General features: G+C 44.8%; 1 protein-coding gene across 4 annotated transcripts in view; it reads right to left on the bottom strand.

The window, feature by feature from the left end:
* Positions 1–18,686, bottom strand: part of TMEM63B (transmembrane protein 63B) — a 126,499-nt gene that overhangs the window by 23,930 nt on the left and 83,883 nt on the right. For all 4 annotated transcript variants that reach the window (XM_054977679.1, XM_054977695.1, XM_054977704.1 and 1 more), the window contains 8 exons: positions 14,493–14,583; positions 8,862–8,899; positions 6,578–6,720; positions 3,956–4,007; positions 3,673–3,781; positions 1,801–1,871; positions 1,369–1,449; positions 394–517 (listed from right to left, as the gene is read on the bottom strand). In XM_054977679.1, the coding sequence (XP_054833654.1) occupies positions 394–517; positions 1,369–1,449; positions 1,801–1,871; positions 3,673–3,781; positions 3,956–4,007; positions 6,578–6,720; positions 8,862–8,899; positions 14,493–14,583 (709 nt within the window). The remainder of the gene's footprint in view (positions 1–393; positions 518–1,368; positions 1,450–1,800; positions 1,872–3,672; positions 3,782–3,955; positions 4,008–6,577; positions 6,721–8,861; positions 8,900–14,492; positions 14,584–18,686) is intronic.

Genomic DNA, 18,686 nt, shown 5'->3' with positions numbered 1-18,686 from the left:
CAACAACAACATTCAATTTATATACCACCCTTCAAGACAACTTAACACCTACTCAGAGAGGTTTACAAAGTATGTTATTAGGACAAGTCACTGTCTCTGCTATAGCTACTTCACAAGATAGTTGAGAGACTAAATGAGATCCCAATACTGATAATCAAATAAATAACCATCTTAACTGTTAAGGCACATTAGTAAAAATACTGTGATGGATATGTAAGAAGGCTAAAAAATTATAATGCATGTATTTCCCCCAGAGGTTTCTTTGAAATTCTAGGAAAGTGATCAGGTGCCAGCAGGAAAGACAGAGGCACGAGCCAAGTACCCGAGATTCTCACTCTCCTGCTCCCAAGCAGCATCGTTCTGTCCCTTGTAACCCCCACCCCCCCTCCACACCTCTTCACAGCCTTTGATAGCACAGCAGCAGAGATGTCCACAGGGCTTAGGGTTGATCATAGATGGGGTGTTCTCCTTGGTCTGCAAGTTGGTAAAGTAGATTTTCCCTCGCTCTGCCTTTTTCCTGAAACAGAAAAGACACAAGAGAAGACAAAGCTCAGAAAAACTAACACTGATGATTGTAAGGGGCAGCAAGCTATGTAGGCATGGAAGGACAGAAACAAGCACAGGGTTAGGTCTTCTCCATGTCCATGCGGGCATCTCTTATGGTATATTCAGGGAAACAATCCTGTGAAGGTTTCCTGTGAGTCAAAATAAGATGCTGCGTTAGAGAGCTTCCATTGATATCTTGTACCATAGTGAACCACACAAGACTGCCTCTCCTGAAAATGCACACTCTGAAGGAGAAGAGACTGATGCTTGGGACACTGGACAGGATTTAGGAGATGCATTCTCTAGCCCCTGCTCTGCCATAGAGCCTCTGCAATATCTGAGCAAGCAGTTAACCCTTCACTGATATAAGGTTACTGACAATAAATTCTTGCTTTAATGGGCAAGTCATGAGAACGCTGGGTAAGAATATGGGCTCACAGTAGCAACATACTTCATTCATGCCCCTTTTGGCCTTATGCCCACCATCTGGAGAAATTCCTTGTCAAGAGTCCATCCTTACAGAGTTCGGCCACTGTCCCTCAACGCAAACCAGGAGACCTTGCTGTCCCAGCCTGTCTTCCTTATATGGGCCTCAGTCAATGGCCCTGAAATTAACCCATTAGCTCCCCTACCCCACCCCGACATGTTACTGTCACGTCCTCAGCCTCATCTATATTTGTCCTGGGAATGAAAAGGCTACTATGTGAGGCAAACATGTGCTAGAACTACATGCGCTGCACATGCAGCCTAGCCCCACATTTTCCAGTCCTCTGGGCCTCCAACAGGTAGCAGCTTCCACTCCATACAGCCCCTGAACGCTACCTCTCAGCATCGAGGAACATCAACCTGGCCACGTCATAGCAGGGGCGAGCTTCCAGCACCGTGCAATTGGCATAAGCCTCCCTGCAATAGAAAACAGAGACTCGTGCAATAGAAAGTGGAGACACATGAGAAACCCGAGGATGAGCAGATCCCCCAGAAAAGCGATTCTACCTGTCAAGGAACATGGGTAAAGGTGTACTCTAAGCCAAGGGAAACTGTGCTTTTAGCCTCTTCAACTTAAGCTTTTGGGGAAAAGTTCACATATGAAGGCTCTGAAGGGGGATGGGAGGAGAAGGGGATGGCAACTGAAGAGAACGAAGGGTAGAGGAAAGCACCTCATTTCAGCTATTCCTATATAGCAGATGCCTCCATCCAAGCCACCCTTTGACTGCACTGAGCTGTGCACAAGGATATTTAGCCAGTAAGACTCACTCAAAATGTTTTTTGATCTTCTCAGGCTCCGCATATTTTGAGATGCCATTTATGAAGAGAGTTCGCTTCACCTGGAGTAGACAAGAAGTGAGGAATAAGTGAGATGGGCTTTGGGAGCCATCCTTTGCTCATCCACAGCTGCAGCAAGCCACAGACACAGTATCTGGTTTTCCATTCTGGGGAGAAAATGTGCACATGGGGGGCGGGTTGATGGGCAAGCCTGTGTCCTAGTAATTTTGAAAACACATTTATTTGCATGTAATGTTACCTTTCAGTTGTGATTCCAATGTGGTTTATAACAGAAACGATAGAAAATAAAATAAAATAAACCTGATAAAACCCAGCAAAACATATCAAAAGGATCACAGTTCTATACTAAAATAAACACCAATGAAGAACTAATTTTACAAAAGTCTGGCAGAATAGGAGTATGTCTGCTTCTGAAAGGGGGCCCCTGTTCCTCTTGTGGGAAGAACGTTTTCCAGAGTTAGGCAATTACCAAGAAGGCCCTGATCCTAAGGGATGCCAACCTCATATCCAGGAAAGTATCATAAGTGGAGTTCGCTGGCAGATTTTCAGACCCAAATAGTTTAGGACTTGACAGATCACAGCCAACAACTTCAGCTGGGCCCCAAAGCATCTGGGTAACTCACAGAGATCTTGTATGATTGGTGTATATGACCCCACAAGTTTACACCAGGCAGTAAATATGCTGCTACATTTTAAGCTAATTTTGTTTCCAGACATATTAACTCACAAATTGAGGAACTAATAATTTAAAAAAAACAGCCCCAAGGATCACCATAGCTCTAACCATTCAATAAATAGTACAAGGGCAAAGGAGGAAGAACAAAAAGGTCAAAATCACAGGAGTAAGAAGCTTACAATTATACCCTTCAATGGACTTCGAAGGGTGTAGCTCTACTCAGTACTGCACAATTAGCATTGGCAGTGCTCTTGGGACAACTGCATGGCAGCACTCAGCTAAGGAACTCCACTCAATTCGTATTGTGGTTAGAAAGGGTGATATTCACCTGCATTAGCAATAAGATCAGGAAGATGAAGGGCAATGGGACATGTATGAAAAAGCAGCGAGAAGGACTGAGTCCAGTAAGTAAGAGAACCTTCAGCATTATTACATAAACCTCTGGTAACCTCGTGACTGGGACAGAGCAACACACTGTGCATGGGGTCATTCCTGAAACTTCAGCTGCTCAGGTATGTAGCTGCACGTATTTATTCTGGAGCTAACTACAGAGATCATATAACTTCTGTTTTCTGAATAACACTGGTTACATGTTGAATTAAAGTCTTTTGGGACAGATTTTGCTTTAACTGAGAGAAGCGGCTGTTAATTCAGAATAATGCTCTTTAGCAGTGGCGCATATCCTGTGGAGTTTCCTCTCCTGTGAAATTTATCAAGCCTCCACTTTGATTTTTAGGAAATCTTGCAACCAAGTATTCTGAAAACTGGGATTGTCTTTTGTTTTACTATGTAACACGCTGCTGTTAAAATATTGTTCAGTAGTATTTTATTTTGTTTTATTAAAGTTTCACTGTCAGCTTGAAAATGGCTTGGAAATTTAAACTTACTGCTGTTTGTTTTGCACCATATCCCATTACAGTGTGCACTGTATAAATCATAAGTTAAGTAAAATTTATTCTTTAATAATCCTGTGCTTTTTGCTTTAATGTTTCTTATCCAATGAACAATTATTATTCTATTCACAGCAACAGAAAGCCAAGTTATTTGTTTTGCTGTATGTTTTTGAGCAGGATCCTTGGTGAGTCCCAAATGGATTATTTTCTGTAGGTCATTTGGCAACCCTGGAGAAGGCAGACAAGCTGAGGAAGATGATGGTTTGGACTCACCAAGTCATCCTCCTTGTAGCGCATCTTAGAAGTGTGGCGACGCATGCTGTACACAGTCAGCAACAGGTACAAGAAGGCAAAGGAGGTATGCAGCCATAAAAGGTTGTCCCTATCACAAGAAAAAGGAGAGAGATCCTAACATGATTACTTCTGGAGTTATCTTTTGCCCAAAGGCCAGCTCATTCAACCAATAACAAGCCAAGTGCCTCCTGATGAGAAACCTTTCCTCCAACAACACTGTATAGTCTCTTTTTAACACGATCCCTTGATGTATCATACTTACCCCGAATTCAAGTTAGCAATAGTTGTTCTCCCAAAGCTGTAAGGGTTGTTCTCTGGAAAGAAACAGACAAAGAAATCTAAATTAGATGCAGTCTAATGAGAAAGTAGTAGCAGGAGATATGATTTATTTATTTGGGAAAACATTTTTTACTCTGCTTTTATCATTGAAATTCAAGGTGATCTGTAATAAATAACACATCATTAAATCAGGAAGCATTTACTATAATGGAATAATGGATTCTCCACATTTTTTTCCAGATGCTTGAAGTATCCATCTTCATCCTGGACTATTCATTTATTTCTGTTTACCTTTCTGTTTACATTTCTCCAGTGATTCAAGCTCCAGCTTTGACAATTTCATAAGTATATCTCTGGGTCAAGTGAAAATTACTAATACCAAAGAAACCGCATTCCTATTGCTAGTAGAAGACACATGAAATACACCTGAAGGCAGCTGAATACAGGATATCTGCTGGCTAGCTGTGCCTCCTAGTACATAGTAAAGGAGCAGATCAACAAAGAAGAATGTTATCCAGAGTCAACCTGCAACAAGACAGCCCGAAGGAAGGTAACAACAACAGAACCCCACTGGTTGCCACCTACAGCTCACAACTTAAACCACTTCAAAGCATCATCAGTGACCTACAGCTTCTCTCAGATCCATTGTGTGCCAATGGTACTATCTACACTGGACATACATGTTGATTCCTAAATAAGTAAATCAATGAACATAAATCTAACACAAGAAATTACAGCTTTCAGAAACCAGCGGGGGAACATTTTAATCTTTCAACATATGGTTACAGATCTGAAAGTCACTGTTCTACAAAAAAACTTCAAAGGGAATATACAATGTGAAAGCACTGAATTAGAACTCATCAAGAAATTAAATAGTACCTGTCACCCTGTCTTAAACAGAGACTTGGATTTCTTTACTCACTATAATTTCTACTAGCTCTACAGGATTCTTTTTGTATAAACCTTAACATATTGTATCATACTATAACCCTGATCTGATGTTACTTGTCTTATAAGACAGACAGCTTCTTCCTCAATCTGCTGTAATTAACCAGTTTTGTTTATCTGTAACCCATGAGAGAGGCAGGAACTTCTGACATCTCTTACCATCCATTATGTGTAATGACCTAATCCATCCTTTATACAGAGAATCCCACTTGAAAGATTTATGATGAGATTCACACTGAGCCGTTCTCTGCTCCCAACTCCTCCCTTTCTCCTCTTATGTAATGTTTGTTATAAAATGTGGAAAATGATTTCCTTTTCATAGCATCTGAAGAAGTGAGCTCTAATTCAGAATGCTTACACTGGAATAAATGCTGTTAGTTTTCAAGGTGCCACTGGACTTCTGTTTCATCTTACTAAAATAGACGAACATGGCTACCCATCTGGAATTAGGGTGGACAGGATCCAGTCAATGGTAAAAGCCTCTAGCAAATGAGCAAAGCTAGGCTGACACACCTCTTCTAGCCACTGGGCTTTGGCAGTAAAGATGTTCTGCTTGTAAAAGATTCCCGCCCCCCCTTCCTTCCCACTGTCTTCACCCAAGAGGCAGTGGAGAATCTGTGTGCGTGTGTAAAAAGGCTTGTTTCACTTGCCCCCCTCCTATCTTCGATAGCCGTCACCACTTAAGCTCTGCCTGTTCTTTCTTTACCTATGGCTTGAGGCACAGATTAGGACTATGTGCATGTGTGTGTGTGTGTGAACTGCTTCACACACACACCACCTCTGGCCAGCTGTCTGTAGCCCCATCAGGAGTTTCAGGCACCTTGCCATGGTTTGAGATTTTTTATTTATTTAGCAAAATACAATCTCAATTCACTAGAGCACAAGGGAACTGGAAAACTACGGGGTGTTACAGAATTAAGAAAAGAAATAAACACATGAGGCTAACTAAATTGTACAGACACTGTCGTTACCTTGGCATTCCCTTCCCTGGAATGGACACAAGCGTGCTGGAACTTTGAAAAATAGAGGCTGGTCAAAACAGGCTTCACTCCATTGCTCCCTGTTCCCCGTCCCTAGGCTTGTGCACCTCTGACAGGGTGTCCGGACTTTTAATCCTTCCTGTCCCACCTGACCTATTCTGAAATTGGGTTTAGAGTCCTCACATGTATGGCTTTGCACCGTTTCTCCAATCAAATCAAGGTTCAGGTCCCACAACCTTCATGGCTCAACTCTGGATATCCAAATAGCCATCCATCTTGTTCAGCCTGAAATCTGAGAAGTTAAATTACTTTGTTCCCATGAAAGAATGTTTTGTCTGAAATTAGGGCCTCCCTGGATATTAATCAAAATATCCTGCATTCCCTTATCTACTTACTGGTTGGGACAGCAGTTGTTGAATGAACCTTGTGGGATGAACAATACAACAAGAGGTATGCCAATTATTTCTCTTCTTGCTCCCTCTTTCCTTTTACTTCTGTATTTCCAAATTGCTTTCCTGTGTAATGACAAGCTATTTGGGGCCTGAAGGGGTGCTCCTGTGTCCTGGCAACCTACATTCTCTTTGGCCCCCTCAGCTAGCAGTAGAATGACTAGGTCTCAGCACTGAATGAACTTGTCTAATTCCAGCAGAGCTGGAAAGCAACAGCTACCCACTCACCTAGTAGATCCCCTGAGAAGTTTACTGGCAGCACAATGCCCACTGAGAGGACACCCACGGCAACCAGCAGTCCTATGATATGCCGCTGAAAGGAGAGGTAATGGACTGCGTCACCTCCACACTTATCCCGAATCTCGTCATCTCTGGAAAGGAACAGACACAGGTAATTGAATCTCTGGCTAGCCAAAGGCATCACAAGACAAGTTATGAGCGTGCAGCTGTATCTTCAGAGGAAGGAGTTCCCTTACTGCCAGGCAAACAACAGATTTTCAGGAATGGCTGGAGACAGACACATTGTCTCCTTTCTCCAAATGGAAGGAGGCAGAGGACTCATTCAATTGATTGCTCCTTAAGAGACTTGGCAGATACTGCATGATGGGAATTCAGAGAACCTAATAGATAAGTTGTAATTATATTCAACTGCCAATTAAAAAATACACCCCTCCGGTGGTGGGAAGAAAGTTGCTGCTGTGCGGGACTGGGGCATGGAAAATGGTTCTGATAAAATCTAGACTCTTCCTTGTACATGGGTTCTTCCCTGCTTTGCTGCAATTTTTCCAAAAACAGCTCAGGAAAGCAAGTCTCGGAAAGATGAAGAAACCTGGGAGAAGCACAGAGGCACCACGATGATGTGAGGAAGCAGGGAAGAAACTCCACTTCCCAAGCTAGGGCAAATGACTTAGATGTAAGTCACCTAAATCAAAAGAAGGCAAAACATGGCATTTTAAGTAGCTGTGCCCTTTCTAAAGAAATAGCTATGTCCAGTTAGAGACAGAGGGGCAAGTAACAGATTACATTTTCTTTAACATTAAAAAGCAGAGGTGTGTGTCTGGAGCAGGATTTTCAGTGCTGGGGTGGGGGGGTTGCTCCTCCCCTCTGTGAAATTTCATGAACAGAATTTACTTTCCCTGGAGCTGCTATTTTCTGCAAGGTGGGGGAAAAGACAGGAAACTGTATAGCACTTTTCTTTTCTCCCTGTCACATCTAATAGCCATTATGGGGAGGAGGTGTTTCCAGTGGAGAAAATACACGAGAAGAAGAGTACAAGTCTCCCCACCCTGGCTTCACAGCTCCAGTCCAGATGATGTTAAATGATAATGTTAAAGAAGCGGTCAGAATATCTAATAACGACTCTCTCATTTGGTCTCAGGAGCATTTTCTAAGACATTGGCTTTAATCTTTTGCAAGCCAGCCCATTTATACTGTGATGTTTACAGTTTTGTCCTAATACACCATGCAGTTCTTTGAATCAGTTTGCACCGTGAAATTTCATAAAACTACATGCAACATCAATTCTAGATATTTCCTTTTTAATTTCATTTTATATTCCTTTTTATTTTTATTTCCTTTTTATTCCACTTTATATGCAAGTGAATATAAATATTAAAACTTTGACCTAGTTTTTCAGTTCTCACTTATAGGAAGTCAGCTGCTGCTGATGGAGGGGGAGGGTGCCAAATCTGTTTCTTTTTTCTTCTTCTTTCAGCCCTGTGTTTTCAGCCCCTTCCCATTTGGCAACAGAGCTATTGCTCCAGTTTCTTTAGTGCTTCCTACTTCCAGCTTTGTATGCTCAACCTCCTCATCTTTGGAGAGGAGATTTATAGCCCCAACTGTGCATACTTTAAAACATTTTGAATGAGGGCATCTCAAACATCATCAGAGACTTAACCAACTGTGTGTAAATTCTTCATCGTGGGACATGACTGCCGAAGGTGGAACACATGCTCAAAGAAGAAACAAAATAAAAAATCAAAGATACAGACAATTCCTAGTTCTGAAATATACTCCCAGCCAGACCTTGGTAAAGGCCTTATTTGGCCATTTATACAATGCTGATTCAATACTGGGCTGCATCCATTAACCCTTCAACAGAAGGTGCTGGTGATCATGGATCTCTCCCATGCTTCTTCCAGCAAATGATTTCCAACTTCAAGGAATCAACTTTCCAGGTGACATAAATGACTGCTCAGGGAGGAAGAAGGAAAAGCAAGGAAGATTTGTGATCCTTGTGCAAGAAGATCACTGGATCCAACTCACTGTTTCCTACCCTTCTTCATTTAACTTAAAGAGAAAGACAGTTCCTTCTTTTCCTTAAGCAATAGCCCCTTGGTATTGTTTGGGAATTTCTAGATACTAAAGTATTAGTAAACAACAACAAATCATAATAGCATTAGAGATACAACCTTAAAGTGTTAGGGCTCCTGCCACCTTGATCTCTTCTGGTTGTTGGTGGCACCTAAGAGCTAGAATGCAGGATTATCTGCACAGACATGAGGTAACTTACTTTATCCTGAAGATGGCTGTTAACCAGGAGCAGAAGCCCTGTACATTGACAAAAAGAGTTCAGGTTAAGCTGAATTCTCTGACTGCTTATCATTTTTTGCTACCTCTTCTTAACCTGCTCTCTTCCCATGACCCTCAGCTTTCCTTAATGATTTATCTATAACATTTATTACTATTATTATATTATTTTTATCCTGCCCTTCCTCTTAAAGGCTCAACAGCTTGCTCCCATGTTATCCTTACAACTACCTTGTAAAGGTAGTTTAGACTGAGAGGGAGTAACAGGCCCAAGGTTACTCACCTAGTGAGTTTCATGAGGCCAAGAGGGGGCCCTAGTCCTAATTTGAACCTAAACCAGAATAATACACTGGGTTGGATCCAGTCAGCTTTTCTGCTCAATCTCACCTTACTTCCCTCCTTACTGCAGCCCCCATCCCATATGGCTTTTGTACATGCAAGTCGCACGATTCTCAGCATAGCCTTTTAAGGCAGTCCTTCATGGTTCACTTGTTGAAAAGCTGACATTGAAAAGCTGACTGTATCCAACCCACCACAACACACTGGCTCTAAAGTGTCAGACTGAAGACAGAACTGAAAAAGGCAAGGACCAGATCAGTCTAAGATATGGAAGACTGCAGGCAAGTTCACCTGGAAGAAGTCACCAAATCATCACTACAAGTTAGAAAATATCAGGCCTCTGGCATCCAGGAACCTGACAGAAGCATTGGTTGTTGTGGATTTTCCGGGCTGTATAGCCGCGGTCTTGGCATTGTAGTTCCTGACGTTTCGCCAGCAGCTGTGGCTGGCATCTTCAGAGGTGCAGCACCAAAAGACAGAGATCTCTCAGTGACAGAAGCATTGTTTGCTGAGCTCCTCCTGTGTCTTGGAGCCAAACTACACGAGACGAGTTACACAAGGCTACGCAAGTGTCTAGAATCATGTCTGTTCCTATATGCTCATGTAGCCCTAGTCCGTGCACATGTTGGGTAAGTGGTGTAGTTGTGGTTGTGAGTGTCCATAGTCATAATCAGCAAGTTGTCATTGCAGAGCATCGATTTCGGGCAGCTTCCGCTTCCTTCTCCTCTCTTTTTGCCCTTAGATCTGGCTTACATCCAAACAGTTTTGCTTTTAAATTCTCCTGTTTTCTAGTTGACGTTGCCGCCTCCCTACTCCTCCTTCCTTCACCCTCCACCCCCTATAACTTCTCCTCCTCTCCATGTAGCGTCTTTGGTTAGTATAAGGAGGAGGTGGGAAGAAAGATCATGGCGACATGATTGAGCATCTGATTGAGCAGTCCTCTGTTGGGGAAACCTTTGCCTTCCTCTCTCAGACATGTTCCCCTTCCCTCTCTCAACCTCTCCCTCTCTGTATGGCGCCGATACCACCCCACCCCACAACTTGTCCTGCCCATCCCGTCCTGTCCACGAAGGCAGGAAGGTGGGTGATGTCAGCTGCAGCCGCCTTTGGGCACGGGGAACTACCATGGCACAGCAGCTGCCTTTGGGCCTTCCCGGTCCCGCTCTTCAATGTGGCCGTGACAAGTGACCCTCCTCTCCCCGACAAGATCCTGGACTTTCCCTCTTTCGACCAATTCCTCTCTGGAACATTTCAACCCTGTCCTACGACCTCCTGTCCTGCCCATCCCATCCTTTCCGTGAAGGCAAATTGGGGGGTGATGTCGGCCACTGCCACTTTTGTCCACAAGGGACAGCTCTGCTGCTGCTGCTGATAGGGTTACCCCGCATGGTGCCCCCCTTTCCATGGCACCTGCTGTCCCCTCTGAGCAGGGGGGAATGGGTCCCTCCCACCCTTTCCATGAAGGTGGGAAGGTGGGTGCCGTACTGCTGCTGCTGTTTCTTGACAAGAGGGGCGGCTCAAAAGCTTTTGCAGATACAGTTTTGCAGCAAGGTAAGGTGTGCCCCCATCCATGGGCACCTTCTGTTGCCTCTGAGCATGGGGGGGGGGATAGGTCCCGCGAATCACTTCCCTTCCACGAAGGCAGGAAGGCGATTGATGTTGTCGGCAGTTAGACACGACCTCTCCTGTCCTGTCCATCCCATCCTTTCTGCGAAGGCAGGACGGTGGTTGATGTCAGCTGCCGCCGCTTTTGGCTATGAGAGACAGCTCTGCTGCTGCTGCTGATGACAGGGCCCTGTGTTGCCCTATCTATGGGCTCCTGCTGACCTCTGTGGGCATGGGGGGGATGGGTCCCTCCCACCCTTTCTGTGAAGGCAGGAAGGTGGGTGATGCCAGCGACAGCCTCCACTGTGACACAGGAGGGGCAGACAAGCCTCTGCCGGAGCAGTCTGTGCAATCCAACATGGTGGATGTTGGGGTCCTCCTCTCCCCGTCAAGCTCCCCCTCCCTCTATGAAACCGACCCTTTCTGGAACCACTCCGACCCTCCCCAACGACCTCTCCTTTCCTGCCCACCCTATTCTTTCCGCGAAGGCAGGAAGGTGGGTGCTGCCGGCAACAGCCTCCACTGCGACATAGGAGGGGCGGACAAGCCTGTGCCGCAGCAGTCTGCACAATCTGACACGTTGGATGTTGGGGTCCTCTTCGTCCTCCTCTCCCTGTCAAGCTCCCCCTCTCTCTATGAAAACGACCCTCTCTGGAACCACTCTGACCCTCCCCAACAACCTCTCCTGACCTGTCCATACCGTCCTTTCCATGAAGGCCGGAGGGCGGGTGATGGCTGCATCCGCCGCTGACAAGATCAGTGGGTTTCGAAGAAGGCTCCCAATCTGTAGGTGTTTCCCAGTCCTGCTCTGCAAGGCAGCCAGGAAGTGGCAACCCTCTGTCCCTGTCTCCCTGACAAGATCACCATCCCTCTTTGAACCTCACCCACTCTTGAACCGCTCCGACCCCTCCAAAGGATATCTCCTCTCCCTCTCATCCTTTCCACGAAGACAGGAAGGTGGGTCATGTCAGTTGCCACCGCTGAGCACATCAGTGGGTTGCTCGGAGGAGGCCTCGCAACTGTCGGGATCTTCCCAGTTCCTCTTTTGACCTATTCCTCTCTGGACCCATTCCAACCCTTCCCAACGACCTCTCCTGTCCTGTCCATCCCTTCCTTTCTGCAAAGGTAGGAAGGTGGGTGAGGTTCGCTACACCTGCTTTTGGCCACGAGGGACAGCTCTGCTGCTGTTGCACATAAAATTGTACCTTGTGATGGCCCCTGTCAACAGCAGCAGCTGTCCCCTCTAGGCAGGGTGGAATGGGTACTGTCATGATCAGTCACGTCCTTTCCGCAAAGGCAGGAAGGTGGGTGATGCTGGTGACAGCCTCCAATTCGACACAAGAGGGGCAGACAAGCCTCTCCAGCAGAAGTCTGTGCAATAAAACATGGTGGATGTTGTGGTTCTCACGGTCCTACTGCGCAATGCGGCTGTTAATATTATCCTTTGCTTGTCACGCCCAAGGTCCCTCTTTGAACTTCACCCTCTCTGGAACCAGTCCAACCCTTCCCAACGACTTCTCCTGTCCTGTCCCTCCCATCCTTTCCGTGAAAGCAGGAAGGCGGGTGATGCTGGTGGTAGCCTACGCCACTTATTTGAAGTGCCTGTCCTGCCTGTGCAGGAAAGGTGTCTGAGTGGTGTGGACTGCTCTATCACCACTCAGTTCTTAGGGCTGCTGGTCCCTATTTAAACTTCTCCCTGTCCGGAACCACTCTGACCCTTCCCAACTTCTCCTGTCCTGCACATCCAGTCCTTTCTGTCAAGGCAGGAAGGTGGGTGCTGCCTGGTGCTGCTGGTTTCGGCCATGAGGGGCAGCTCTGAAGCAGTTGCTGTCTGTTGTGAGCAGGGGGGATCAGGTCCCATGACTCCTGTCCTTTCCGCAAAGGCAGGAAGGTGGGTGATGCGGGGGGCAGCCTACAGCTGCACACGTGGGCACCTACCTGTCTGCCCACAATCCCCTTTCCTAGGGGAAACGATGTCTCCCCCACAAAGGGGGGAGGTCATCCTCCACCGCCTCAATGGCCAGCACGTGAGCCTCTGCTTCTACACGTTAGGGACAGGCCCCACCTCCCACCCTTGGTTCTTTCCTTCCAACTTTCCAATGACGGGATAACGCGGATAGTAATGCGATCCACCTGTCTCCCCAATGTCCCTGAACACGGTATCTGTCTTTCCTGTCAATCCAATACAGGTATTCCATGTATCCATGCATCCCTCTATCCTATACAGCTATGCACCCGTCTACTGAGAAACCTATCTATCCCATGCACCTAAACATCCAATGCTCCATGTTGAGCCGGTGCATTTGTGCGGTGACAGCCTCTGCACCACGTGCGGTGTGGACAAGAGCATTGGCTCCAATGCCATAATGTCTCCATCTGGTGGATGTGTGTTGGTGTCTCTGACCCACCGGGGTGTGTGTTCGTGTGCGCAAGGCCTCTGCGCACACCATCATGTCTTGCTAGAGGGTTTTCTTTGTAGACTGTTGCTGGGTCATTTGGTTATGCGGTGGCTGCAGGCATGACCCACATTACTGCCTTGGCGGAAAGTAGCCTCGGGGAGGCCTGGCAGACTGGCACATGGGGGTGCTGCTGGCCAGCAGCCAGACACCACACCCCCTACAGGGGAGGAGGCCTGCCTTCTGGTCCACCGCATGGGGCCAAAGTGAACTGGGGAGGGTGGCTCCATTTGTATTGAATGGGAGTTTCCTGGGGGTGTCAAATTTGGGAATGTATAACTCCAAGATCCATACTGCAATCTTGACCAAACTTGGGTGATGGCTGGAGGAGAGCCTGCTACACATTCCCTGTGAATATGGGCTCTCTAAGTGTTAAGGGGGCTGCTCTGGTGCCGACGAACAACCAACACCGAACATGTTAGTTAATGGGACATGTTCGTTTCTGTTCAGCTGTTCATGTTCATCGTCGGCAACGAACAACGAACAACCTGTTCGTTTTTTTCCCGTTTGTGCCCATGTCTAGTCCTGAAAGGCGGTATATAAATAAAATGTTATTATTGTTATTATTATTATTTAGAGGACAGTTAGCAGTAGGTCCCCTGAAAATTATGTAGATTTATTTTGCAAAATGCCACCCCCATCCCCCTGGATAGCCTCCATAGTTTTCCCCATAGATGATAATGGAGATCGGAGGTGGCTGGGGACAAACAAGCAGGAAAGATTGAGCTGACTGCCATCTTGTTGCAAAAATAAAAACCCCTTTAAAAAAATCAACATGCATGACATACATATAGTTTGGAACATTCAAGCTTCTGTGATGGGCTGTGTCAGTGTAGGAGCACAAAAAGGGTTTTGCAGGGTTCACTTTCTGCCTGTTCCTTCAAATAATATTTGAGCGCTGTACCAAGCAGCACAGATTATGAAAGGAAGGGTGAGTGACGGCTCCTGTCTCATCCCAGTGATGATGAGTGGCTGCTGATTCCTTGGTAACATGGACAGGATTTCCAGCATCTTCAATATGAGGAGTCAAAGCCCATCTTGCTAGGCTCACATACTGCATGGCTTTAACCATACAATTTACTGGCTCCAGACCAGTTATGCTCCTTGCTTTATGGCTCACAGATGTCATCGTCTCCATTTCCTGGTCCATAATCCAATACTGGGCAACAAACCTAAACAACCCCCTAGGATTCTTTTCCTTTGCTGCCACTCACATTGTCTCTTTGGTCGAAATCCACAGAGCTGGAGACGGAGGTGAGGCGTTCATAGCGATCATGGCTGTCAGAATGCAGGGCAGATGCCACACTGGAATTACAACAGATAAAGACAGTTAAACAGAGGCAGATGCTGAGCACAGAGGCCAAGTTCCCATAAGGTCAGAGTGGTTAAGTCGTCAATTATTGCCTCAAGCGAGATGAAGAGAAAACTTCCATAGACACCAGAAAGAAAAGACAAGAGAAAAGCCATTAGCAAGAGACTGCCCCTCTCTTTCCCTGAAAGCCTCGTGCTGAGATCCATTGCAGACCTGTCTGTCTCAGAATCCAGCAAGAGACAGAGAACTGGGCTTGGGCGTGGTCCACTCACGATTATTGCTACAGGCTATTTCATAAGCAGGGTTGTGTGTTCTATGCATTATTACAAAAATAATACAAAATCTTCTCAGAAGCCACTGGAAAAAGGCGGCTAATTTTTTCTGAACTGTTATGTTATTCCAGTTTTTACTATTTTGCATAATGTATTTGAGTTTTACTAGTCATGGAGAAGGCAAAGAGCTACGAAGGGCACTGAAGCCCTATTCCATCAACTACTGGAAAACTATTAACCCCTACATTTCTGATATTTCAGATTAAACACTCTTTGCAGTTATAAGGGCTAGGATCTTGATTTTAAAAACAACAAAAAACAGAGATTCTCAGCAAGTTCTACATTCAGTGCCATAGTCTACATTCTGTACCCCCACCACCCTCCAAGAATTGTGGCACACACACAGCCCTGTTCATGAATTATAGTTTCCTATGTAAAAATTAATTGGAGAGATTATTACTGCATGGGAAAAAAACAATATATGAAGTTGTTCTCAGTGGCTTTAGAAGTTAGCATTTCCCAGCCTAATTGCCTGATAGCTTGTTTTGAGACTAAAATGATACTGTTTGCAGAGCATTTCCTAGCCTCAAAAGTGCTACTGAAATGCATAATTAAAATTTAAACAAGTCATTTGTGACTACGAGAAAGACAGGGGCTTCCATTCTCTAGCCTACTTAAGTCACCACAAGGCCCCATCGGTGATGCTGGAATCCATACGCCACCAATGGGCCTGTGTGTTGAACCAAAGCGAACAAGGCCTTCAACTACTCCACAGCCAAAATCCCATGAGACACTGAAGAGACACATAAAGGAAAATGCGAGAGTTAAAAATCTGCTCCAGAAGGAGATGAATAAACAAGGGGAATAGAAATAAAAAACGAGTGTTTCCCATTTTGGGACATGACTTAAAGGAGGAGTCCTATGAAATTACTGAAATACAAAAGCACATCGCTACTAATATACTAAAACTACCTCCTGTAAGCACAGGAAAAATATTTAACCTGATGACATTCATGCTACTAACTAGTGGTCAATTATTAGCATGGGTAAGTGGAAAGCAAGAGTGCTAGGATTTACAACAAATATTAAGTAGACTTCAGTACTGACTTAGAAAAATGTCCCAGTTGACAAGGAAAATTAAACTAATATCCACCAACGACAAAGATTATTCCACAACTGTAGGATTTTAACTGCTAGAGATGATTCCTACATAGGCCAGATGTTGCAGCAGATCAACATCAAAGTGAATTACAGTACCATCATTAACAGAGCTACATTGATTTCAATGGACTTAGAAGGCTGTAGCCCTTTTTAGAACTACACAGTATGCATGTACACAATATTGATATTTTATATATGCAGCTTTCAATTTACTATAAAGGTCGAGGATCTCTATTCACTTTACTATTGCTTATACTGCCTGTATACTTGCCCAGTGCAGCAGAGGACCTAGAGAGCCATTTCCTATCAAGGGAATGAAGAAGAGGGGAAGAGTTAACCCTCCCCCATAGTCCTAACACTAATTGGGGCCTATTTAAGAAGAACACACATTTGGGAGTTCTGGGAATAGCTCTTCAGTTCATGTGACTAACATGAATATAGTGTTTGAAAGTTACTGAGGAACCAGAGGCTTTTCTGTGGAGATCACCAGGATTTATAATCAAGCACCATGGGTGAATCACGATGGATTTCTGCATTTTCTGTTCCTTCTCCTCAATTTCACCTGGTCTCCTCTCCCAGGCTCACCTTTGGGCTTTGTACCACGTTGTTTCCTCTGTCTGAACTGAACCTATTCTGTACTCATTCAGGCACCTCTCCCTCCTTCAAGGTAAACATGCAAATCTATAAAATAAAGGGAAATTTACTTAATAGGCATCCTTTACATTGAACTCCGTTTTTGTAATATTTTGATTTTTATGTAAGGAGTCACGAGGAAGAGAAGTAGATAGGGGATAAGTGTATCACGAGGGGAATATAAGTAGAGGTCATAAAGACAAAGACAAGTAGCTCAGATCTACCATTAAATATCAATGCCTTTGGAAGACCCCTCTTGCATATTTCCAATCCATTATGAGGATTAGAAAGGTGATTTGTTTTAAAGTCACGGTTGTGTGCTGAGCTGGTACTAGATTGAACAGGAAGAAATTGTGGAAGATGAGGAGCATTATCTATACAATACCTGGAATGGAAAATTTGGGGAGGCGCTTTTTATGGGCTTGTCTAGATAGTGCTCACTCCGAGTATCAAGAGCACTGATGATGGGCTTCAGTCCATGCAGGCCTTATTAACATAGGCAATGAGAATTCTGTTTGGCATATTTGAGCAGAGGATGTCCTGTGGGAGGAAAGTATTGTCCTATCTTTGTGACACTTCCTACACTCTCATTATAGGAAGACAGCTTAAGAGTATTGCAGGATCTCAAAGATACAAAATGACTAGTCAACCAGACTTATTTTAGCCTTAATCACCCATACACGGGACAAAGGCTGCTTGCCTTATTTGCTGAGTGAGGCCATGTTTTGCAATCAACTCAGCTGGATCTTCAAGAGGCGACATTCAGAAGTTGCCAAGAGGATGTTAGGTCATCTTGGCTTTATGCAGTGTTAAATGTTCTTTTCCAGTGCTAACTAGCTCCACTGCCCCAACACTGTGATCTCAAGTTCCAGCCATTGGAGGAAGGGCTGTGGCTCGGTGGAAGAGCCTCTACTTTGCATGCAGAAGGTCCCAGGTTCAATAACCAGCATCTCCAGTTTTGTCAGGTAGGAGGTAATGTGAAAGACCTCTACTTGAGTCTCCCCTACAGATGCCAGTCTGAAGAGACAATACAGACCTGGATGGATCGATGGGCTGATCCAGCATAAGGCAGCATTATGTGTATTTCTCAAATACTGATTTATAGGATTAGTTTCCTACCTATTCTTTCAAAAAATAAAAGAGCAAACCTATCAAAACACTAATTGTTCAGTAACAAATTCACATATGGGCCGTTTCCACACGGCTTACTTTGTTATTGCGTCTTCTCGCACGATTTCGTGTGAGATTTTGTTGTTTTCCAGAACAAGGTAAGCCGCGTGGAAACAGCCCTGGTTAAGCTGGTCTCTGGTTAACTGGGCTTGGCCTAACCCCTCAGATATTAGGGTTGGGGAAATTTCTGATTTGTTATGTTCAGACTGCCTTGAATTTCTTAATCCAAGCCCAGTCAAGAATCTGCTTTGGGGAGGTGGGGAGTACACAGAACTGACCAAGAGTGTGAATTGGTGGCAAGGGATTCTTGCTCTTTATTTATAATTCCAAGGACTCAACATACAAGTTGGAGGAATTAAAAATAAAGTTGGTAGAATTAAAAACATATGATTCATGACAAGAAATACAGTAGCCTTAAAATCCAGCTCTTTAAAGCTTGGTTGCGCAAGCAATTAGCAGGAGTGGCCAACATGGAGCACAGGTCCTTTCAGGTAGTAAGAGTTATTGGTGTCTCTACCAAAATAGCAGGAGGGCCTGTTAGTCTGACATGATGCCAAAGCCATTTCTATGCAGTTGCCCGGTGTCCAGTTCAAGACATCAGTGGCAAAATGATTCTAAGCCCTTACTTGGGCTGCATATGCAACAGAATGGCCCTGTGGAAACTCGCCAAAAAAGACAGGTAGGAAAACAAAGGTGTGATTAGCTTCATGCTCCACACCAAACAACCTTCCTCTTCTCTTAATATCAAGAATGTTGATTTTGTGCAACTGTCACTTGTGTTTATGCATTTGCAATATAATACTGTCATATAAAATTGAACACAGAGAGTCAAAGTCCACAAGAGGGAGCTATAGGGTAAC

This window comes from Eublepharis macularius, chromosome 1 (assembly GCF_028583425.1).
Source record: "Eublepharis macularius isolate TG4126 chromosome 1, MPM_Emac_v1.0, whole genome shotgun sequence".
Taxonomy (NCBI): Eukaryota; Metazoa; Chordata; class Lepidosauria; order Squamata; family Eublepharidae; genus Eublepharis; species Eublepharis macularius.
The sequence above is the reverse complement of the archived record's forward strand: the minus strand, read 5'-3'. Positions and strand labels throughout refer to the sequence as shown.